The sequence below is a fragment of the Contarinia nasturtii genome, unplaced genomic scaffold (genome assembly GCF_009176525.2).
Source record: "Contarinia nasturtii isolate CC-2019 unplaced genomic scaffold, AAFC_CNas_1.1 Cnas_scaffold_745, whole genome shotgun sequence".
Classification (NCBI taxonomy): Eukaryota; Metazoa; Arthropoda; class Insecta; order Diptera; family Cecidomyiidae; genus Contarinia; species Contarinia nasturtii.
This window is the reverse complement of record NW_022198093.1, coordinates 2,092,789-2,118,764: the sequence shown is the minus strand read 5'-3', so window position 1 is coordinate 2,118,764 and position 25,976 is coordinate 2,092,789. Positions and strand designations below refer to the sequence as shown.

General features: G+C 34.5%; 1 protein-coding gene across 1 annotated transcript in view; it reads left to right on the top strand.

The window, feature by feature from the left end:
• Positions 1-25,976, top strand: part of LOC116341720 — a 45,753-nt gene that overhangs the window by 8,637 nt on the left and 11,140 nt on the right. Inside the window, exons 2-7 of the mRNA XM_031768961.1 lie at positions 13,764-13,873; positions 14,610-14,708; positions 15,317-15,452; positions 15,551-15,684; positions 17,110-17,296; positions 23,743-23,941. Of these exons, the coding sequence (XP_031624821.1) occupies positions 13,764-13,873; positions 14,610-14,708; positions 15,317-15,452; positions 15,551-15,684; positions 17,110-17,296; positions 23,743-23,941 (865 nt within the window). The remainder of the gene's footprint in view (positions 1-13,763; positions 13,874-14,609; positions 14,709-15,316; positions 15,453-15,550; positions 15,685-17,109; positions 17,297-23,742; positions 23,942-25,976) is intronic.

Here is a 25,976-nt window from a genome sequence, read left to right as displayed (position 1 = left end):
CAATGAAACCGATATTGTGGCGGCACATTTATTTTTTGTCTGACAAATGCATCGTTTCAAGAAAGCGACGAACCAATTTCACGGGAACATTAGATGGCGGGCGCCCAACTTTCATAAACCTATATTTGCGTTTGTGTGCATGCGCGGTGCGCGCACAGACAACCGGTTGCCTCAGGTGCAATCACGAAGTTTGCAATAAACAATTTTGTGCTACTTTCTATGTTGTTTGTTACTTATGCAACTGATTTACACATTATTTGTCGGTGGACAGGAAAATGGGATGTCGTTTTTTCTTCGCTCACATTGTTATCGTTTTTTACTTTAGTGCGTAATAACAGTCATTTTATTTTCATTATGTATGAAAAACCCGCTGAAATAATCATTTTCCGTAGATTTTCGATTGCTATATTTTCGAAGAAGACTATGTTCGTCAATCAACAGCTTATGAGAGAGAATGTGAGGACAAGCCAAGTGGTCCCCACGTAGTTAAATAATCTAATTGGAGTAAGACATGAGCCTTAAGCTTAAGCTTTTGTGATTATTGGTTAAATTTTGTGATAACCTTTCGCAAGATAGCAACTCCACATTGTCAAATTTGATCACTGTTGTCAATCGTATTGCCTAGTTAATTTGGAATCGAATATAATATGCCATTTTTGGGCGTGTCTTATATTCTATCCTAGTGTTCATTTGTAAAATGAATCCACTTACAATGATGCTCATGTAAAATGCTGTTGCTCAGCAATAATATGAACAAACCAAATGATTATTTGTTTTTCTTTTTCAATTTCAATTTCAAAGTCTATTCGAAATCAATTTTAAAATGTCCAAAGAAAGGTGAATGATTTTTATTGAAAATTATATTTTTCTCAATAAAATGATATTGAATACAGAAAATCCCATGTAACCTTATGAGGATATACAAAAAAAAAAACATTACATTTAATCAAATATTTGACAAAAATGTTCAATTTTTTATACATATTTGTGAGATGACATCAGAATAGATAAACGACGGCCAACGTGATGTTTTCGGACTTTTTTCAATTAATGTTGGGTAAGAGGAAGCAGAGTATGCCCTTTTGTAATTTTGCATTTTCCCTGCGATGAATAGTCAATGACTGTCTTCGTTTTCGGCGGTTCGATATCTTCATTGTCGTCATATTGTCAATGATAATTTTGTTTTCCTGCGAATGGCCGAATTTCAAACAAAGCATATGTTTTTACAATCTATCTATTGTAATTTGGTTGTCGTTTTTCTTTGCGTCTAATTTACATTGTTTTCCATTTTAATTGAATTTCAAAAAATGTCATGTAAACATGAACGGAAAATCACCACAAAGATTCTCCGTTTCCCATTCAGACACATTCGAATCAATTTCATTCATTCATACGAAAAAAAGAAACCATTACGACTTGCATGGGTGTGATTTCTATTTAATATACGGAAATTGATTCAAAGCGAATTCGGAATGGAGCATGATAGAGAAAGAGCCAAAAAAAAGGGGGATCAAAAGTGCCGTAGAACCAATTTATATCTCGTACGCTTTGTGATTGCAATATTTTTCAAAAAAAAGTGTTGATCGAAAGCAATTTGCTGTAGGCATGTGTGTCAGTCGGAGAAATTCAATTACTGTTCAAGTGTTTTTACTTTCATTGCACCAAAAATAAAATGTACAAAATAAATACCAACGTAAAACATTCGAATCATCGTTTTGGGGTATTGCTTTTTCGTTTTTTTTCTTCGGCAATGAAAGGCACAACGCATTAAAATGTTTCAGCAAAAAGTGAGCTTATTTTAGATACAGTGTACGCATTACGAAATCGTTTATTTACAAATTTAGATAAAGTGAATGAAAAGCGGCACACAGAGTAGCTTAGGCATTGTATTTTAGGCAATTCTAATCTTTTTTAATACTATTGTCATGACGAACAATGGTAACATGTGAATACATCTTCATATGGTGAAATTGTTATCTATCTATTTTAAGATGACAATTTTCATTGTCTCTTTTTTGAGTGTTGAATGATGCAACGCTAATAAATGGAAAAGTTACATTCTCTAACCAGATTGAATCATAAAATGAACGAAATAAAGTAAAATCTTGTTGAAATGGCCGCACAATTTCTGTCTCGGTTGGGCTTTGCGAATTTACGTTTGATATAATTTGGTGGCTTATACAGCATATGGATAGAAGCGGAAAAAAAATTTCATTGTAACGAAATTCCCGTCATATAATACGAACATATTACGCCACAGCTCGACCTATGCCATGTACCATTCCAGAAATGAGACGAAGACGAGAGCAAGAGATAGTGTTTATATAGTATACATCACAATAAAAGACCGAAAGCAACGCATATAAAGATTATCGGATTATTCTAAACAATTTATCCTGTTTTATGAGCATTCGAAAAACGATGGATACACGCTAGATACACTAACTTTCTACTTGCCTACTCTATTATTGTTATTATTTGCTCAAGACAAAGACTTATAACATAATTTTCGTGCCACATTCGGTCGCTGTAACGTGCTTGCGCTATTTTTTTTTCTTTCCAGTTGTTTTAATGTGATTCTTTGCTTTCTGAATACCATCTCAAGTCGGCTTGATGATTATTGCCGTTTTATTCTAAAAACTGTTTCAGCCGAACTGGGACGTTTGGACGGGGATTGAATTATGGCGAAAACGTTTCGATGAACGTTAATTACTAGGTTTGAATGGTTCTCTTTGGAAACCAATACGAATTCAGGAGGCACACCTTAACCAAATAATTAGCAGTATCACAAAATAAAATTAACCTTTCGTTTGCTTATATGCTCTTTGGTGTCGACTCGTTACCAATAGCATTAGCGCAATACATCGTGTGCATTCCGTTTCACTTTGTTTTAGTTAGAAAACTTTGACTTTTTAAACAAACGATCTCGTTGCACGAATTTCCAGGGAGCGAGAGGGGGAACGGTAGAGTGAAAGAGAGGAAAAAAGGGAAAGAAAGAGAGATAGAGACAGATAGTAGCATTGTTAACGAACTTTTTCCACGTACTTAATAAAACAAACACGTCTAGGCTTATTACAATATCCAAGTACATAGCAGCACACTGATACGATACGAAACGACAGGTTTTGTTAGTTGAATGAAGGGAAAACCGCCAATTTGAAGAGGGAACATAAAAACACAATTCTTCTGCGTCTTCAATTCATTCGTAAAACTAATATTTACTTTGTTTGGTACATTATTTTTCTGTTGTTGTTATTATTATTGTTAAAATGAATACAAACAAAAAACCAACACAACATGGTAGCACACATTTCATTTGGATGATGAACGTGCGCATCGACATTCGCTTATGTGATTCTTATGGAACAACGATGTATTCAAGACTTTGCCCGGAAAATTTTATTTCTTTTCATGAATGCTTCTTCCTTTTCGTCGTGTTTTTTCTTTCGTTGGACTACGAGGCATGTTGTCCAGTGTGTTTATGCTGTACAGCAACTGAAATTGCAATGTAACGCCCTATGAATTTCACAAGTCATGGCTCTCAGTCATGGAAATTTCATTCTTTCGTCCCACTTTTTTTTTACTAAAATGTTTTTCTTATTTGATGTTTTTCAATATAAAATGTGGATTCGAACGGTGATGACACAGCTATGTCTTTTGCACAAAACCACAGCACACATAAGATCAGAATCAAAACGAAAAGAATGAAATATAAAAACCGAAATATTCGCCGAATAAATTTGCTCAATTGAAAGGTTTTCCAGTAAATTGAATTTAGTCAATTGATTGTTCTTTTTTTATTACAAATTTGTTGAGCAAATACACAAAACTCTCTCTCTCTCTCTCTCTCTCTCTCTCTCTCTGACATCATTATTGTGTAATTAATTGGCTCAAAATGTAATACTCATGCAACTGGGGCGTTGTCGATTTTTTTTTATAAAATTCGAAAACTTTTCGATATAACTTCACGAGCATGAAATAAGTATAAATCGATATAAAATCGCATATGAGCAAAAGTGAAATTATCGAGAAAAAAAACATTTGGTTGGTTGAAGTGGAACCTGGATTGCCAAAATATTTCGAATGTTTTTTTGTACAAACGATTGAAAATTGAAAAAAAAAAATCCCATAAATGAATTTTCATTTTGATTCTTTTTTACATTGTTCGCAAATAATAATGGAATTAATCCACTTCGTTGTTGATTTTAAGAGAAAAAAAAGTTTACCGTGACAAAAGTCCAATTTAAATAATAAGCAAATGCTCGCTTTTGTTTTGCATACAAATTGAAAATAGAAACAAACGTTCTTCTTCAAATAAACCATGAATGAATGTGTTTACGTAAAAGCTCTCAATTATCTCCATTGTAAGTGACTCAATTCAAGAGTAACATTCTCATTCGAATCGACAAAGTCTTTATATACACGTCTACATTGAGCATGTTTACACTAAGCTCAAAAGGAAGCAACAAAATTAAATCGCAAACCTCTGTAAACAACAGCCAATTCTCTGGCCCCCAAACTGATTGCTTTCTTTTTTTATTTCATACTGGTTCGGAGCTGAATTTATTCAAAATGAATAGAGGTCATGGTTGTGTCGTCATTGTGAGACGATTTAAATTTTAAAAGGGCGAAGCTTGTTTTTGTTATTTCAATTTAACAGTTTATACACATATATATAATTTTTGAGCCAGCAGCTAAGCTTAACTCTTAACCTTTCTGGCGTTGTCATTAAATATTTTTCATCATCAACTCTTATCCGCATCCACATCAAATGATAACAAAGTACCATTGTTTAACTTTTGCATGCAATTTGATTTAATTTTGTTTAGATTAAATTGGAGATTATCTAATTTAATTGCTCTTTCCTGCCTCTGACTTAATTAAATTTGAGAGATAGAATCACATTTGACCAGAGACAACCAAACATTCAGCAATTCCATTAGATCGAGAATAAATGAGATTTTAACTCTTGTGAGAATGATCGAATGACTAATTTATATCCTTGATACTTTTTTCCAATGCTTCGCACGAAACTCATAATTGGGGAAAAAATTGAGTATAAATTATTCACGATGTTTGAGAATGAAATGTCATGAGTTAAATGTACACCACATTTTTATCATATTCATCATGAAATATAAGTATAAAAAGTTCGCAGAGTCTTTTGTCTCCGAAAAGTGTCAAATAGACAAATCTGTGCGTCCATGATTTTTTGGAACTGATGGGGAGCAATTTAAGAGCATTTCATTTAACTAAAAACCTGTTATTTTGTCCTTTTCAATGGATTTATTACGTTTTTTAATTGGTCCGAAAATCCTGTAGGCAATATTTCATCAAAATGACTAGAGCCTTGAATGTTTCATAACGCAAATCCGTTTGCAGACTAATTAATATGCCAACAAAACCCCAAATTTTTTGATGATCCAAATAATCGATTTACTTGATGAATTGTTTTGTGCACGGTTATGGCACTGCTGTTTACCGCCAAAGAGCCATTAAATTTCAAAAAAAAAGTTCAAACCAAATCGGACTGAGCAAATGCTCTACATGTGTACCGGCATTACTCCCAAGTGAATGCACAAACATGCTATTTATATCACCGGGTATAAATTTATCGCACATAAAATACCAATTTAAAAATGCAAAGAATGAGTTGACACCACTGCCAATATAGTACAGCGACATGCCTCGCTGGGATTTATCCTATAATGAAGATACAAGTTTTTTGTTTTGTCGTCAATGTCAACGCATATAATGCTAGATTTCAAATCATTCTATTCCATTCTACTTTAAATATTAGAACAGTGCCAATCTCATTTCGGGTAAATTCGAATTAGAAAGTAAGCATGAATTATTGAATGAAAAAAAAAAGAGTTGCGATTGATTATATTTAATAATAAAACAGTAGATCAAATCTATATCAAAATCAGAAACGTAAATTCCATTAACATTCATTCATTATGAAACTTTGATGTTTTTTCCTTATGGATTTTTTTATTGATTTAATTATAAATGAGCTCGAAGTATTTCCATTTTTAGCTCACATATGAATGTCAATTTTGATTTCTTCATATGTCTAGTCAAAGGAATAAAAAGAATGTCAAACGACCCTTCAATGATGCCAAGACATCGAAAATGGTAGCAATGTATCATGAATAAGCAATGCACCAAAATGGATTTAAGTATGTGGCTTGTGTTCATAGGCCGATTGAATCACGATTATTTGGGAAAAATTCAAAATTCATGCTATGATTATAACAAATTAAGTAAAAATGTTAGCTCTTAATTCAAAACATCGAAGCACTTAGAAAATACCAAATGAATAAAAGGAATACATGTTTGTAAATGTTTAGTTATAATATCCAGACCCCATGGAAATAATTTAGATATTATTTGACATACCTCTGGAAAATATGCTCTGAGTCACATAGAATCGATAACGAAATGAAAACGTTGATGAAAAAGAAATTGAGGCTTTACTTGTTAAAGCTTTAAAGGATTGTATGTTGAGACTTTACTATTTTTGTGGTAGTTACGCAGTAGCTTTTGTGCATTTACACCAAAACATTCAAATTGAATCAAATTACTGCGAAGTAAAAAGTTTATTAAAAACAAAATCGATCGGTTTTATACTCCCCTGTACAGCTTCTGATCAGGGTCACAAGGGTTATTGGAACCGCAGAAGTTCAGGCACTAGTGAGTGCCTGCACCTAATCCATATAAATTTTCAAGTGCCGCACCTGAATACAAGAAAGAGCGTCACTTACAGCTTGATAAGGAGCCACTGTTTCTCAGGCTACCATTACTGTCACAGATTTCAAAGAGTTTTGAAGTTACACCTTCTTTGGATCGCCAACTTCAGATGTTATACACCTTTGTGCCATGTTACAAGACCATATCCGATGCTATTTACTAGTGGGTGGCAACCGTCAATAATAAAAAAAACTTAAAAACAATTCAATCCGTGTATTGCGTGCACTTGGTTTGAAAAAGATTTTTTTTTTTTTTTTTTTGAAATCTGTGTAAAACAATTTATTCAAGTTATAATTTGTAGCCGCTCGAGCTGCTCAATTATAATAGAAATGCGGAAAGTTGTTCCCCTTTGAAACTATTTCCTTCGGCATAAAATTGGCTTGGACTGTATAATCAATGGCAATTCATTGTAGATTAAATTAGGTGCAATAATCACGTATTTCTTTTGTGGCATCGAAACTTTGTCGGCATGTTCTTCGTATTAAAAAAAAAATAATCTCCATTCCGGTTAGATACGTTTAATGCCATGAACTTTATTTTATCTTCTTCGTTTTTTTTCATTATCGCTTACTCCGTTTTTCTTCCATTTCCTTTTTGTTTTCATGCTATTTTACAATTTTCCATTAAATTACAGTTTGTAATTCGCTTTCTCTTTATATTGTAAAAACGAGTTGAATATCCTTCGTTGTATACGGCGTTTATTGTATAAAATGATAGTATGAAGCGTTCATGGTGATGGGTTTTCTCGCCGCACCGAGACGATATATTCTATCGGAAACTATTTATAGTGTGGTGTCGCATCGCATGTTAAAGGAACCATGAAACCTATCATTATAATAGCTTTTTATCGAACAATGGACAATGGTGTGAGAGATTCGGAAATGATAGCACCGAAATTTTTCGGGAAAATTAAAAGCGACATCGATTGTAATGGATGTGAAAATCATTTAAATACTTTGCGATACTTTTTCATTAAGTTTTCCATAATCAATTGTGTTTAAATGTTTGAAGAGAATCAAAAAACACTATCGAACCAAACGTTTTCTGATGGAAAATGCCAAGCACAATGACATTCGAAATTAAAATTCTCGTAGACATTGCGTCTGACACAATCGTGGGCGGCGGCGGCGGCGACAGACAATGTATTGAATGCGTGCTTTGTAGCCATAAATCGTTCATTCGCTGCCACGTATTTGTTTTTGAAACTATAATTTTTAAAGTTTATGATTACTTGATATTGTGGCAAAATTGACCCAATTATAAGTATGCATTGTGTATGTAGAACTTGGTTGGAAAACCTTTTCGAAGGATATACAAAAAAATAATCGAGATTCGATTAATTAAACTTCCACAATGGCAGACAGACAAAGTTTTTTTTGTGTGAAGTGAAAATGTTGTAACTTGAACAAAGAGTCTATATTACATGTTGAGATGTCGCATGTTAATGGGCTCTTCGTATTTATGAGTCACTTTTCGGGCGGTTGTGTTGTTCTTCGCAGTAATTTTGATAAACGACCCACTGGAATATAAGACGATGTTTCATTACTGTACATGTATGTAAATTGAATGCAGAGCACTACGGCATCTTGAACACGTATGGGATGTATCATTTGCCATTACTGCGAGTAATATAACAGAATTCAAAAAGTCTTAGCGGTAAACTTTGGTATTACATCAAAACACACGCACAAAACTTTTCAAATGATGTGGGAGAGGTACGAAAAACGGGCAACACAACCAGGGAGATGTTTCCTTTCATTGGTAAACCATGTGTACCGGCACAGTATACTCTTTTTAATACTGCACACATCTTATCACAGAAGTTTGACATTTGCGACAGTTTTCAAGGAATTCAGAACTACCACGTGTCACGTGTGTGGGTACAATACACAAAATGTATCTGCGTGCAAAAAAAGACAGTGCTTTTAAAGACTCCGATGCCATTTAGGGACGGTTTTTTTACTACAGTTAAAAAAAGTGGCTCTTAATACATTGCGTGTGGCAATAAGACTGACTTTAAAACAAAGATGTTCCATTTAATGCAACCTTACTTTTCATATTATTAGCTTTCAGTTTTTCAGTCACACCATTGCAACCCCATGCCATAGTCTTTTAGCTTGTTTATTCAATCGACTTTGCCTGTTTGTTTGTCAAGTTTTCGGTCTTGAAATAAACAAAAAAAACACAAACATACAAACTTTTCGACGGTTATTTAATTGACATCTAACCATAGCCGTGTTTTTTACGCGAACAAAAGCGTACCACGAAAACAGTCTCATAATAGCAAGCAGAAAGTCGATTAGACAATGTAAAGAAGCGCACGCAAAGTAAAGAAGGACAAGCGGACGTGAAAAAACACGATTTCCAATTAAATGTGCAGTCGGTTAATTTGTCTCTGGTAATGAAATCAAGAGAAAAGGCTCTTCATGTGTATCGTTTCACTTTGGATTAGTCGGTATTTTATTTGGTTCAATTCATTTCATTCCCCGATGCTCTTGCTCTCTTGGGTGATGAGAGTGCCATCGTTCGACCATGAACAAGGTCAACCATACACACACACATTCAATAGGACTTGTTGTGAGTGTACTTGTTCAAGAATTGGTTCATTGACTTTTAAGTAAGCAAATTAAAATCACTGCAACATACTTAAACCCAAACAAAATCAACCAAATAAAGTTTGACACAAATGTGCCCGAACCAAACATACATGCAATTTTTGAAGACATTTTTGATTATGAATAAATTTTTTAAGCGTATTAAAAGATGGTTCATTTTTCATTCGCAATACTTGTCGATGAAGTTTGCACCGTCTGAGATTGAAATGCAGGTTCAGGAGCGACGGTGATCCTATGTCAATATTGTTTAAAAGTAACATGTTTTCGCATAAATGGCATTTATTTATCGAGAATCACAGTTGTCTGATGGTGCCTCTGACCGACGGAATGGGTTAATCTTCATATCGGACAACCCAAACATTTTCACATAATTCGCAAAGTAAAGTAGATGGAATGCTAAACAAATGTTCACAGCAACTCAAACACAACAGATAAGATAAACAAATAGGGCCGGACTAAAACCACAATCGACGCATGCAACTTTGTTGATTCAATTAATTACTGTAATTATTCGACAATCCGAGACAAAGAAAATTTTAATGAAAATAGATTACAATTTGATACTATGAACAGCATACCAAATGCTATTCGTTCAATCAATGGAATTTCGTGATGGCATTTGTAAAGATATTGCGAATCATCGTCCACTTTTCAGATGATAAGACGAATACAATGGACACACATCATTAACTTTATTTTATTGTCGATGTTTTTATTTGATGCGAAAAGCAGATAATTGAATCACAGACCGGCCCCGATCAGCCCAAATATTTGTTTAGATTGAGTGCACTGAATTCACTGTACAGACGATTGTTTACTTTCCAAAGAAAGCATTGTTGAAATCATTTGGCAATGGGCGACGGTATATACTACTTGTGACGCAAAGTAAACACTTCATTTGTTACATTTCAACCAGAAAGCTTATGGGGGGAGACGATGTCATGCGTGCATTTGAATTCTTCATATTCTGTAATATGCGATCTTTTCATTCTCTTTCCATTTGGAGAATGTTGCTCAAATGGGTTTCAACTTTCTAGCCATTTTACGGATCATCTATTAAAAGATTCATCAATTGTTTAACTTTGATTTGATTTTATAAATTTTGATCTGTGGAAAAAAAATCGAGATTGGACCCCTTGGTCAGAAGCAATGGGTTTCTTCATCAAACTAAAATAGGTTTGGCATCAATCAATTGTTAAATCTCAATCAATATGTGGATTTAATTTTCTTTCCACTTCGGAACAATTTTGAAAATGCGCAGTTTTCTTCGGATGAAAAATGTTTAACAGATGATTAAAGAGAGTAGACGACCTTGCTTTTGTTTTCGCCAGATAATTTCATTCAAAACACATCGCACCGACAGAAAGTCATAAATTTCCACGTCAAGTAATTCTGTGTTAGAGACGAAACGCCAACAACATGAATTCATATCGTTATCCTTGATTGAGAAGAAAATACGTTGTTCAAATGTAAATGTTCATTTAATTCAATGCTTGTGCAAAAAGCGAATGTAATGACAAAAATCACGACACTCTAATCTCATTTACACCTCTATCACCTCAAAATACTTATCTAGTTTGTGTTACGTTTGCGCCTCGCACGTATTCCGACAACAAATCACACCAGTCAAATAGAAAACTCACAATGGTGAGCAAAAAATGCCAGCGAAAAATTATTGTAAAATTTCGACTGTTTTATGACCTCCGACTCATTTAATCTTATTGTTATGATTATGGAAGTTCATTGAATTGATACGACGTGCTTGTGCCCAACATATGCAAGAATAAGCTCCATAATTCATTGGCATTTATTTTGGCTGGAACAAAAGCATGTAAACACATAAAAGAGAAACCATATCTATTGTAGCGCAGTTTTTTTTAACCTGATACCAAAAATGTGAAACCTGATATTCAGTGTATTTTATTTTGACTCTCTCTTTATCTCGGCATGTTCCGGGTCGGTGCTTACAAGGCACAGTTAATTCCTGGCACATTGTTTCAATTTTGGTTGTGCTGTTTTGCATTCGTCTTGTTTTGTTTCCGTGTAAATCGCTCTAATTGTTATTAAGTGAATACTTGGCAAAGAACAGGGCCTTTAATCAGCAAAACAATAGTACTCGCTTAACATTTCGCGTAAATTTTCTTTTTAGAAACTTCTTTTTTAGAAAAATGTACGCTTACTACTGTCTTCATGCACTGGCTATTGTACATTTACTGAATTTTCCGTGGCTTGAAAAGAGCCAAAGCGGAAAAAGGTGATATAATGAAATAAAAACTTTGCGAAAAAAGTGGAAACCGTCTTTTGGTGTGTTGATTAATGAATTTGATTCACACGAAAAACAATAATTTTAATGAGAAAGTAAAATGGTATCTGCTTTTGAATTTTATTTCATCTCATGCCATGCCATGTTGTAACTGCAATTGAAACATCATAATTTATTTCTATTACAACATTGGGGTTTATCGTTCGCGAATGTAAGCAGCTTATTTGCCATGTGACCAACGATGTACTTTGCTTCCGTTCGAATAGCAAATTAATGACCCTGTCCGTAAAAAACGCGTTTTTATCGGTGGAAATCATATCAAAGTGTTGGTTCGACGAGAGAAAGTAAATACGTCATATTGTGAGTGATGCGGATATTCCGGAGGCAGTGTTTAAAACAAAATTGAAGCGAAAATGATTTTAAAAAAATCTTTCAGTTGTTTGCAAAAAATTCCGAAAGAAAATCATAAAACAGTGAAATTCATTTGATTACATGGTTAATTTGAGGCAATGTTACCAAGCGACATTTATTGCAAAATTCAACACGCACCGAGTTCTACCGGTGTTATAATGTGTATTTTTGTCTTTCACGCTTTTTATCGTCGTATTTTTTTTCTCTATTTATTTTAACATATCTGATTTTGTGCGAGCGGTTCACCTCCTACGATAATTCCAAGAAGATGATAAAGACGACGGTGAGAAAAAAGCAGCCGCAATAAACTAAATTTTCATGTTTCTCGTTTGTTTCGACATGGCGAAGAATAAAAAAGAAAATGTGTCCTTGTTTTTTAGATACGGTTTTTGTGGTGTGTATGAATTTTTTTTTTTTCAGAGAATATGTGGGTTACAAGCACACGTTCGTGTGGTTAATTAAAATTTTACATGCTTGTTACCATCTTTGAACCGACGGAACGGACTTTCGGGAGAATAATTTTATTCCCTATCTTGATTTTTCACATTCGCATCGTTACATTTTTTGGGGTGTGGAATAGGCATACACAAATTTATTTCGTATGTGCGCGTATTTAAAAACAAACGAGACTCAAATACATTCATATCACGATTGTACGTATGTATAATAATAAAAATAAATATGACACTGGGGGTGGTGAACGGTGAAAGTAGATACGATTTCGTGTATTCACACTTTCACTCTTTCTCACACCAAAGCTTTTGGGGTGTGCGAGAGCGCACCATGAAGCTATCTATTTTTATTGCGTTTCACTTGACGCGCAAGTTTAAGTGGATACGTGTTAAATGTTACAGCCAATTCAGCCTGCCAGCCAAGAGCCAACTTAACGAAGACAGGCAACTAAATAAATCTACCATTTCTTTTCTCCGTCATAAGCAAAAATTATGTTTTTCAACAATTTCCCGTTGAGCTCTTTCTAATTCTACCAACAAATTCACCGATAAGATAAAAAAAAACTGTGATAAGGTTGAGTGAACAAAAAACCAATAATTTAGGGATGGAAGTTTTTTTGCTTTGATTTTTCGATATCAACATTTTTTCTCGTTTGAAAAGGGATTGAACGATGACAAAACCATGAAGACAGGCATAGATATTTGAACAGTATTTATATTCAGAGTATACAGTGATGTAATCCAATGACCTTTGGCCATGATAAAAGTTGACGAATGACACAGGTCCGGACGGATAGTGACAGCTACCATAGAAAAAAATATACATATTTATGAGTTAACGCAAATAAATGCATATATCAAAGTGAAATTGCCAGATCAAATTACCTAAATTCACACATACGCATTATGTTATGATCACGTTATCGTTGGTTATTTTCCATCAATCGGCTATTAAAATTGAGAAAATTCCGTAACAAGATATTCACTGAAAAAAATTGCTCATTTTTCTAGAAAACTACCGGAATGGAACTGAAATAAAATAACCAAAATACACATCGTACCTTCTACTTGGTGTTTATTATTTGAGCATATATTTTTTCATTCTCTGTGTTTTGCGCATGCCATCGTCAACGAAAGCGCTGAAAAACTGCAAAAAATGCTTGAAAATTAGTTGCTATTTTGCAACGTAAAAAGTATGTTGCAGCAGCAGTAGAAGCGTCAATAAATTCATTTTTTACTCACTTTTCTTTCGCTTTTTTTTCCTTTCAGATGGATACTCAGACATAGAGGCACGTTTGGTAGTTAGGAAATATATTGAAAAAGGATCTAGCGCAACGCTGTACTGCGAGCACAATGTTGATCCAAAAATCCTGTACAAGGTAAGCATTTGAATTGTGGTTCCCATCGACGCCAACACCGTGCATATTGTGGATAAACAGCGCACAGCGAATACTTTTACGAATTGTATGCGAAAGGAAAAAAAAACGCTTGCATAAATCCATGATCTATTCATTTTCTGCATGTGCAATGTGCATTGCGCATTCAAATTTACACATTGTAATTATCCATAAATAACAATGGATTCAGTGTACAATGTCGAGCATTTACTGCACAATCTGTTTGTGTCATTAGATGCTAGCTGTTATTATGAAGCCGGAGCAAAAAGTCTCGTAATGCAACACCATTTGTCGCTTCCGGACTGATTTACTTTATTTTATCGAATGAAATGAACGCTCGTTAGAGCTGGAGAGTGTTTTCGATGTCGATATTTTTTTCTTCTCTAAAACTCAGTTGTAAACTTGTTGCACACATTTCGCATGTCAAATGGTGAAATATTGCCTCGGTTTTTGTTTGAACACCTCATCATAAATACAATCAAACAGATTAACTTTCGGAGAAATGAATCAATCAATGGGAGCATTTCCAACGAAAATATGATGGCGCAACACATCGAATTCTATCTATCACTATTATTTTCGATTCGCTCACGGAATTTATTGAATTTGATTGCAATGACTTTGATGATTCATTCAACTGGAAAATAAAATCGATACCTGATGATATGGGATTTTTTGTGTTTTTCATTTGTTTGGTTTCTTTTGCTTCCTTTTTCAGGTGACGTGGTTGAAAGAGAATAGCGGAAAATTTTTCCAATTCATCAAAAATCGGATTCCACCCTATAGGAATTTTACGATACCCGGCGCTGAAATCGATGTAGGTGATATTAGAACCATTATTGAAATTATTTTATACACAAAAGAATGAAAGAAAGAGACACCGTTTTCCATTTTACACAAAACACTTCAATTTGTAAACACGTGCAAAGTGTAATTAAAGATTAATTTAGCTATATTTACACTTGGCGCAGCGAGAATATTCGGTATTTTGTTTATTTAACGATATTGTCTTGTCTTATCTTGTTTTAACCGCCGGAATAAAACCAATTACAAATTTCATACATTCTACCATATATTTGTTTTTTTTTCCCTTTGAGCACCGAATGCCAAGGAACCCCCATATATAAATGTAATTCATTGTGATTGTATGACAGCTTATTACGAATCCATTAGCTGTTCAACTTGACAGTCGAAAACTTTTCAATGTAAATCATTCATTTGGTATTGTGTGTCGCTTTTCAATATATGTATTTTATGAAAAGTATATCGTATACACCAAGCCGAACATGTCTAATGTTGACATGTTTGTTTACATTTGCGATTGAAATGTATGCAAAATGGATTGATGCGTGTGTCTTCATCATATTTTCAAATTGTCTAATAACATTATTATTTTCTTTTTTTTGACGGTGGCTGAAAATAAAGTGGAAAAATTCCAACGAAGAAAAAGTTCATCTGGAGAAAATCGATTTCGATGCGGCTGGCAGATACTATTGCGAGGTGTCAACTGAAACGCCCATTTATACAAAGGAATCAAATATTGAGCAAGTACATGTCATTGGTACGTATCCAATCTATTTAATCGAAAATCTTTACATCTTATCGATACTTTTATCAACTTTCATGCGTCTTTTTTTTATTGCCACTTCAACCGAACAGTTCAACAGACCGGCCCACCGAAGATAACATTCAGCCAACGTCAATTCACAATTGGCGAGAATTTAGTATCAAATTGCACAACGTCGAAAGCACATCCAGCGCCACACATTACTTGGTTAATAAACGGAAAACAGGTACGAAATATGTATATGCCTTTTTTCGTCACATATTCTCGGGGCATAAAAAAACGAACCGAATTCGTTTATGCAATGAATAATTAATTATGAAACTCGAGCGCCTGAGGTAGTGGCGCGATGATTTTGCGGAAAAATGACCACTCTCTGCATGAAAATTTGGGTTTTCATTTGCATTCTGTTTATTACGCAACCGAAAAAAGAAAAAGTTCATTTAAATGATAATGAATCTGATGAAAATGAGAAGCGAAGATAATTCATGCATTGTCACGTTGAGAGAATTTAAAAAATTAACCGTTATCTCGATTAGCCTAATGTATACAATTTCATCACACACTGAAAAATACAATGAATTATGCAGAGACAAATATACCAACCCACCCAATTGCAATTGCCGAAAGTGAATTTTTTTTTCGACACAAAAATGGACGTTAAGCGTCCACCTTTTGACACAACTGTTTTTCATCACTTTTTATTTTGTAGTCATCTCATATTCCACTGTGCCACGTATTTCTATTTACAAATGAGATTATTTTACATTTTCTCATCATCCACATCTAGCTACTGTTTGTTTTTTTGCACGATGGCATCCTTTAAACAAGCGAGTGGAGTAAAAAACCAAATAAGCCAATTGTATAAATTACACATTTTATTTAGATCTACGTATACAGCTTTGTACTGTACGCGCTATAAAAGCGCCGGCTTAAAATGCATCTGACACATTTACCGGAAAATTTACGCCGAAAATCTTCGCACTTCAGTTTATTCGTCGTCGTATTTCCATTGTCGATTTCACGTTCATATCTGTTTACCTTATTATTCATATTTTTGCTTTACATATAAAATGCCGGTAATACGAGAAATGCCACTCAAATTCCCATACATACATTTATATTTATCCAACGTTGATTCTCGCTTCCGGCTTTTCTATGACATAAGAAAAATATATACGTTGGCCTTATCAAACAACTTTCGATATTTGCAATGTTGAACAATTTTTTTTTTGCTGGCATAATCATCATAAGTCAAGAGTTTTGTTGTGAATGCATGCTGCGTAGGTTGAAAAAGACAACATGAAAGCACATCACAACGCATCTGAAAAAATAAATTCACAAATCTACGTATTACTCAACTTGACATGTTTACGGATATAGAAAAGAGTATTGCAAATGATCAACGTGTTATATATTAGGTAATCTCATGCTTTCATGTTTCGTTAAATGGTATTTTCATTAAAAGGAAGCATGATATTCTCATCATCACAATTTACAGAACAAATATTTTTATTATGTACACACATAACACTTGTATCTCTGTTTGTTTGAAGTTTTTGTTTTACAAAGCTGCTTTTCAAGCAGATGGATTGAAATCGAAATAAAAAAAAAGTTTATGTGTGTGTTATGTATTTTTGTTATTCGGCAACAGGTTGACGATAAATATATAAGAACCATTCATTTACATTCGGGTGGATCGGGCAGCAATGGTTCGGCCGGAAAAAATTCACATCGAGCAAAAACACTGACAAACAACCAACCTCGTGATAGGCACGATTCCAACAGTTCATCGCGTGCCCGTACACTTGCATCACCATTTTCGCAGTCGTATGGTCGTGGTGAGTATTTTCGATATATTTTTTTTCGAGTGTGTTCATGCTTTTTATGATTAATTTCAATGTTTTGAGCTCTTTTGACACGACGAACGGTCGTACGAGCGTAACGTAAATTAAAAACACGTTTTTTCTGCATTAAATATTCAAAGTCTGTGTTAAATTAACGTTTCATATACCAAAATAAATAACACCGACAACCAAAAACTTTTTGTTCGACTCAAAGGCAAAAGCACATTCGTGCATGCACTTTCGCCTTTTCCTTTTTTTCGTGTCGAAAAAAATTGTGATGGAGAAAAGATAGCACCAGAGAGATAGAGCTTAAATAAAGATAGAGAGAATGAAACGACAAAGTCAAAGTTGCCAGCAGGAACATTTTGACGATGAATAATAAAATGTCAGTCACGAAAATGCTGATATGATGCTGACTTTTTTTTTTCGATGAAACTTTACGAACAAAAAAATCTCCACCAAAATTATATTAAAAACGAGAATTGGATTAATGGGATGCATCGCGTCACAGCAAACACTTTGAGTATGTGTCGGACTGGAGTCTCATCATTTCCTCTTTAATATAGTTTGCTATGTGATAATCATATTAATTTTGTTTTGTGTGCGAAGGAGAGCTGTTCAACCGAACATTCTGACATTCTGACGTATTGCATTGTAATGATGAAGAACTTTTTTCGGGAATTGGCTTAAATGTTATTTCACTTTGTGAAAATGATGCTCAAAGCGATTAATGCGTGACATGTATAAATTTACACTTCAACTAATCTGGTATGTGTGCGGAATTCACACATGTTACGTATTTTGTGTAGCACAGAGGAGAATTTTTCAATCGTGTTTATTATTTCGCATTTATTTAAATCTCGTTTTTCACTTTGTATTTCGAATTTCGTGCTGGAAATGTGGTTTTAGCCATTTGATCTCTTAATCATTTCTTTTTTGTGCGTAATTCAGTGAAAAGAGCACATTTTTATTATAAATTCGGCGAAAATTAATTTTACTCTTGTTTACAAACTTTGTAAATACATGCACAAAATCATGGTGAAGAGAGAAAGAGAGACACAAAATAAAACCATGTTCAGTTTATGGCAAAAACAAATATTTACCAATGTGCCGTATTCAATGCCATTGAATCAATGGTATTTTTTCTTTCATGCATGGTTGCGTTTAAATTATTTGGCACCAGGTATAAAGCATTAAAACATTTTGTTTCCAATGATGATACGAGAAAAAACCCTGAAACACGTTTAGAAAGTAAACCAAAACACATCGAAGAGAGACAACAAATACACACAGGGAAAGAGAGAGCAAAAAAAAAATAGAGAAAAAAAGAGAAAGGTGGGGTGAGATCGAGAGATTGAGAGAGAGAGAAAGAGAAGGAGTGAAAAAAAGAGTAAGTGATATGAAAGTGCAACAACGGCAATAGTAGAAAAAAAATCGGCAAAATTGAATCCGCAAAATATCGCATAGGCAATATAGACACATCGATGGAAGAAAATAAACGAGAAGAAAATGCCTAACGAAGGTGCGCGCATACATAAATAGGAATAAAAGTCTATGAAAAATTAGGTTGTTGTTCAGGCATACGAATCCATTCCATGATACGTGATTCTCGTTCATTTCCATATTACATTACATTAGCCTGTGTAGAATACGCAACATGAGCAACTTGATACGGGACACACCGGCGTGAGCAGACTGAGTGTCGTTTAGATGGATTTACGTATTTTTTTTTTCAAAGCAGAGAAAAAATGTGAAAGAAAGTGATCTCTTTCTCACTGGTATAAGTGGTGCTGCAAACAAGATCCCGTCGATTTTCTCACATCCAATCAAATCATGGCGAATCGCAATGCCAATTCATTCTTGTCGAGCGATTACGTGAAAGTGTTTACCAAAAATGCAGAAAGAAACTGAAAAGCTAAAGTGTATGAGAGAGCGAGAAAGAGGGGGGGATGGAACTGGAGAGATAGAACGAGGGAGGAGAGAATGGAGGGTGTTTGCGTGTGAAACAGAGAATGACCGATTGCGAGTAAAGCGTGAGGCATAATGAAAAGTAGACACGATGTTAAATATCATATCGGTTGTACGGAACCTGAGCGCCGAAGAAAAAGTTAAGAAAGCTAATGCTTCGGCATGAAGATGGCAAAAAGCTCAGGTAATTCGGTTTCTTTTTTTCTTCGTATTCGTCGCCATCATCTTCTGCTTTGGTGTGTCTATTTTATTTTCTGACATGTGCGTGTCCAAGCACATAAGTTCGAATACCCAAATTCAAGTTAAATAATATGTGATATCGTTTACTCGTCCAATTTTCGCATTTTTACAAATAGCAGTCCATTTCATTTTATCGCTTGCCAATAGGCTTCTCACCATTTTTAATGTGTACGTGTACGTGTCCAGAGTGATGAATACATCAAAAATTGAGGATGAACGACGATGGTGGTTGGTATACCGGATCAAAGTTGATGATGTAAAATAACGTCAATTTCAAATAATTCATCGCTCAACTTCTCTCTACCGCACCCATTTGATCCCATTGAAAGTGAAAAAGAAAACGAAAAAGGAGGAGAATAATAAAGAAGAGGAGAAAAACCAGAGGCGACCAAAAAAATCAACACATAAATCAAATACTATTCCAAGTGAAGTTTTGTTTTGGTTGTTGTGTTTGAATATCTGGTGCTTCGAATCAATTGGATTCGGTTCTCTGTGGGCTTTTTTTTCGTTTGTTTTTCTCTTTTTTTGCATTCGGCCAAAATCAAATATTTAAAGTGGATTCGATGGCTGTTCCATTGCTATGCTGATTTGAATAACATAGACATCCAAAAAGACGTGGATATATTGATTGCATCTGATGGAAAGAGAGAGAGAGAAACCAGAATGAGATCAATAAAACGAAAGCATTGGAGCGTGTTTAGATGTATATCGCCATTGCCCGAAAACATAAAACTGACTCCGCTCTCTCACTCTTTCGTTTGCTCAGAATATTGTTTCTTATGTAAATCATGGCAAATAACAAAACAAACAAACAAAAAATATGCATTTTGCTCAATATGTAGAAATGAAAAAAAGCATCTACTCTCCATGATTTATTCATGGTGTTTGCTGCCGCTTTTTTCGCCACGGTTACGGGTTATGGATGTTCTTATGGGTCATCCGTGTGCACATATACATTGCGTATGCCCCGTATAAAACCGATTTTTGCCTTCGGTTATTTGTGGCTTTGCCATAAAGTTATGTATACATTTATTTATGGGACACCGAGAAAATTTTCCCAGCACTTTACATCGCACACACGTGGGAGGGCCTGAAAGACTGCGTTTATGGAGCAGTAAGTATGTATGTTAAACTTACGTCGTCGCAGAATATCTTGCCAAACTGTGACACAGTATGTGGTTTCTCGAATGACACAACATTTTCATTTATTCGTCAGAGTTTGTGATGCGTTTTGCTTCGCTACCACATTTACATTTACAATGTTGTCAGCACAATTAACGGTGTACATGAACCCATACACCGAGAGGGGGTGGAAGAGCGGAATTGATGTGATGACATGTGCTGGAACATACAATGCACTACACCAAAATAACAAAACCTAATGATGTGTTTATCCAATGCACCCCGGCTGATTCAGTAGATTTTGGTCATTGTATTGTCATTAGAATTTCCGTATTTATAGTTGTATGTACTCGTTGCTCGCTCCTCATTTTAATTTAATTTCTTCCGAGAAATGATTACACAATTCGGTGTATTCGTTTGTTCAAAATGAGCCAGTATAATTCCCAAGAGTATTCTCGCAGCTGCAACAAACATTTATATCATCAAATTCATTTCAAGACAATACATGTTCTTTTTAACGTCAAGTGTGTGTCGGCATTGTGCTTTTGGTTTCCATGCCATTTCCATTTTCAAGTTAACTATGAGTGACATAATCAACAACATATTGTAACCGAGTGCACGCACACAAGCACCAAAATTAATGGATATCATCCATAAAACACATCAAATGTTGAATCCTTTGATATTTTTCATAAAATGAGCGAGAAAAGAGTGAAAATCGTAAGCGTGCTAGTTTCATGGCGGTAAACCAAGCTATTCGGTTTAGCACGAGGTAAAACGATTATTTTACATGATTAATTGGCGTGCAAATACAACGTTATTTATTAAATTAGGCTCTAAATAGTTAAATAATTGTTTTCGATCTCATTTTGAACACACTTGTGAATCGCCTCATATATTTCTTATGTTAGACAATGTTCCCACAACTGAGACGAATAATGCAGGGAATCCTTTAGCAATGACAATCTTCTATACACACATAATACATATTTTACCTTAACTGCACGAAATGGATGGGCTTAAGTTTATTGCCTGCGGTGTTCATATTCATTACATGACATATCCGTTCCAGTGTGTGTGTGTGCGAGCGGCAAAGCCAAATGCATTCATCATGAGGTATTATTTTGTTATGATCCATCCAAAATGGTATTTTGCTCATGAATGCTCACGTAATTAGCTTTCAAATTCATAATAATATGAAATGCGTGCCGAAGCTCATCATCATCAATTGATGGATTTAAATGGAAAGATTTATGCATACAAAGATTTCAATGTCTCTCTCTCTCCCTCTCTCTCTCTCTCTCGATTTATTACCATGTCATTTCAAATTAGATTGGCCTTTGTTTTTCATCATCTCATTCAAATTCAATTTACTATCTCTATTCAAGAGGATTACACTGAATGCGTGCATGTAAGGGTGAGTATGTGAATGAAAATGCAAGAGATTTTAACGAACGGAAACTTTGATCATAAACATTGTGATCCAATATACCATTTTGTTCTAAGGCATGTTCTACGTACAGCAAAAAGGTCAACATTTACAAACACAATGTTGGTATATACAACCGAAATCATGTATCTTGGATTCTTGTGTTATTATTGATTTTGCATAACGCTCATATTTGCCCAAAGTACTCTGATTTGTTTTCAGACTTTTTGTTTGTCTTTTCTTTTCTCTGAATGTCTTTCTCCTCCAACCACCTCACCTTTGTCTCTCTCTTCCTCAAATATTGCTATCTTTCTTCTTCTGCCATACTCCTCCTTCTTTCTCTCTCATTCTCGCACTCTCTCCATCTAGTTCATTGTCTCTCCCTCTCTTTCTATCTTTGTCTGTTTTTCGTATCAACCGGCTTACGGTGTATACTCGGCGGAGCACGTTTTGACAATGTGTGAATTGTCGGTTTTGTTAAACATGAATATCAAATTGAAATGGGAATAAACACCTTCACAGTTTGATTTACAACACATAAATCATCGTTTAAGCTATGTCCATCAACCGATTTCATTCGTAATACAAATCTAATGTACATTATATACCGAAAATCACATTTTCGACGGTTGTTAACGAAGCATTGTCATATTTTCGAGCTAAATGAGTTTATAATCGATACTCGATTTACTCTCTCTCTCTCTCTCTCTCTCTCTCTTGGCCAGGCAATATCTCACCAAAAAAAAATCTGGCAATATCTTCCAAGTACATCAAGTGTGTTTGGTTTCATTTCTAAATTCGATATTATTTGTACTTAAACTCAAGTTTTAATTAAATTTCTGAGTTTTCTTCAGGTTACAAATTCCTTCGACGCTCTTTAATCAAATAACATGTGAAACAATTTTCAAATTCAATCTCAAGCTAAATTCGAAAAATAGAAGAGATAGAGAGATAAGGAGATATAGAGTGAATTGAGATTGAAAGCGATGTGAATTACTTTCGGTTTGTAATGCAATTTGAAAATGTACACAAACTTCCTTGGAAAATGTCTAATTCAGTTGTAAAAGTAAATCAATCATCATCGTTGTATGCAATTGAAATTAAATTTTAAAATGAAAATTTGTAATACAAAGAAATGGTAACGAGATTAAAATAATAATGCGTCAAAATGAATGGTCTCGCTTCAATTACTTATGAACACCGAAATGACTGATTACGGTGGAATGAAAACAATGTTTGTTACAAAATTAGGTATTAGGGAATTGATGGTGGATAGACGTCGACATAATAATTCAAAGCAGCATTGATGATGGAATGGTATAGACAAACGGATGCGCCACAATGGCGCATATAAGCAATCATTTATTTATACTTTATTTATATACAAATTACACGGATTTTCAATGAATATTGAATTGTTCATTCAACCATCTCATGTTCAACATTCTCTCCCTCTATCGTCATCCATCCGTATTCAACGTATGTAAAATGGTTGTTCGGTGCGTAAAATCCCTGTTTAATTTTCATATTTAATGTATACACAATATATGTGCATTTTGTATTGTATTTTTCTTCTTTTTTTCTCTCTCTCTTCCATGGCCTACATCACTTCCTCTGGATCGCGTCTCGATTGTATGCGTATGTTGCGGCTATAATACTATGCGATTGCACCAATGCACAGAAGAGCCTTTAGCCCCTAATGGCTATCACTTTGGAGTCGAAATACATCAAAATTCCGGTTACAATCGAAACAAAAATAATCGAAATAATGGATTTTATGCGGCGGCGGATGTCGAAAGTGGCTACAGCTATAGCAATAGCAATGTAGAAACTTCCGATTATTTCGATGGTGATAAACACTACGAAACGAGAAAACATCGGTGAGTAAAAGCACCTTTATATTCATACATTACCGATAGCATAGTGGCGCGCCACAAATGAAAAAAAAAAAGGAATGCAGAAAAAGGAGATAGAGTGTATGATGAAGAAAATGGTAGACATACGAATAAGAAATCAGTACGCGCGACTTCTTTTTTTCTTATTTCGTACATTATTCACATTTTGTGTGCATGTGGAATACCACCACACACTTTGGCGGGATTCAATGTTGAAGTACAAAAAGGCGGGCGCGAAATTCGGAATTTAAAATGTGCATTGTTTAGCTTTCGTATACAAAATACCGAGATTGTTCAAAGTATTTGTTTTTATTTTTGGGGTTTTGCCTTTCGAGCTTTGAATGGATATTGTTTTTTTTTATTCATCCAACTTGTTTTTCTCGCTTTCTATATCGTGATTGCAAAATAACATGAAAACTCAGTTTTGCAACATACAAAATATTTCCTGTTCATTCTCTCCCTCTCCCTCGATGCATTTGCAAAAGTGTCTAGTTTTTTCGTCTTGAATTTTTATCACATTGAATAAATGGAGTCTCGATGTTAAATCAAACATGCAAAAGCGGAACTTGTTCGGTGTGGCAGAATGTAAATCTTATTCAAATGAACAGCTATTTGTAGTGACGTGATGGAGTGAAAGACACGATGATAGTGGTGGTGGTGTTCAACAATCTTCCTTGGCATTAACATATTCGTTTTCTGCATACGTTAAGGTCAATGAGTTCTACCAGGTAAAGTTCATTCAACACCACATAATACACTGATTCGCACTGATAGCGTGCCGCTTCTAGAAGAGAGAATGAGGAAACGAGCACATTCACGAAAAATGGCAATACCAAACGAAACATTCGATGAAACATTCAGATAAAAAAGCCTATTTACAAATTCCCTCGATGCACATATGCATTAGAAATTCAATTTATGCTACACTTTTCCTGGGTTTTTCTTTTCGGCACAGGCGAAATTGAATCGGCCCAGAGAAAATCAATACTGCTCTGCACCGAGTAATTTGATTACGGTTGAGCTTTGGCTACGACCAAAAACCAACTTGTGATGTGATAATTTTAGCATAGAAAGCTTTTAACCGAATGTTTTGGAATGTTTGAGTTAACATTTTCAACTATTTTCGAAGCGAAGTGAATCTTTCTCACACACACAACATCCGAACTATTTTAGAACTAGATACTCTATCTGAACAAAATGGTACACTCTTTTATAGAATTTCCGTAATTTTTCACAAATCAACTATAAAAGTTCGAGTCACACGCAAAACCGATAAAGTTTAACACGCAATTCATCATTTCATAAAATACGCTCTGAGTTTTGATGGATTTGTATTGCATGTACATTGTACAAAGCTAAAATACCATATAGAAATAAACATTTCACAGAGCAATTACTTGAAATTGTCGTAAACACACCCAGTCACTAAAACTCCTCATCAATTTCCACTGAAAGTCACTTTCATTGTATTTTTTTTCTCTCGAAAGTTTATTGGTAATTTGTTTATTTTAGCATTGCGTTTGGCAGTTGATTTGTCAAATCCATCAAATTGTAATTTCGTTTTTGTTCTTATTCAAAACGGTCAAACGCGATATTTCTTACACGCGATACGGATCAATAGTGCTTTCAAGATATTTGTCCATAATCCACGACGAGAAACAATGTTGTATATCCTTTTGAATGTTCCAAAGTAAATGCAAAGTAAAGTCATTGTTATCGACTAACATTTTATCATCTAAAAGCTTTTTGGTTTCGTCTTGCTCTCTAAGAGTGTATACATTTTGATGAAAACTTTTATCCAACCGTCAGTTGCAACAATCATAAAACAACAGCATCAACAATTGAGTAAAGCAACATTGGAGCACCCAATTTTCTTGATTGTTCATTCAGTTGTTTGTGTCGTTGTCTTCATCGTTTGAAGTAAAGTAAATCGGTTGTGTTGTGCAAAAAAAGTGGGTACATTAAATGCTTGTCGATAATCTAGTGCATAAATGACTTCATGTGAAACAAGATGAAAAAG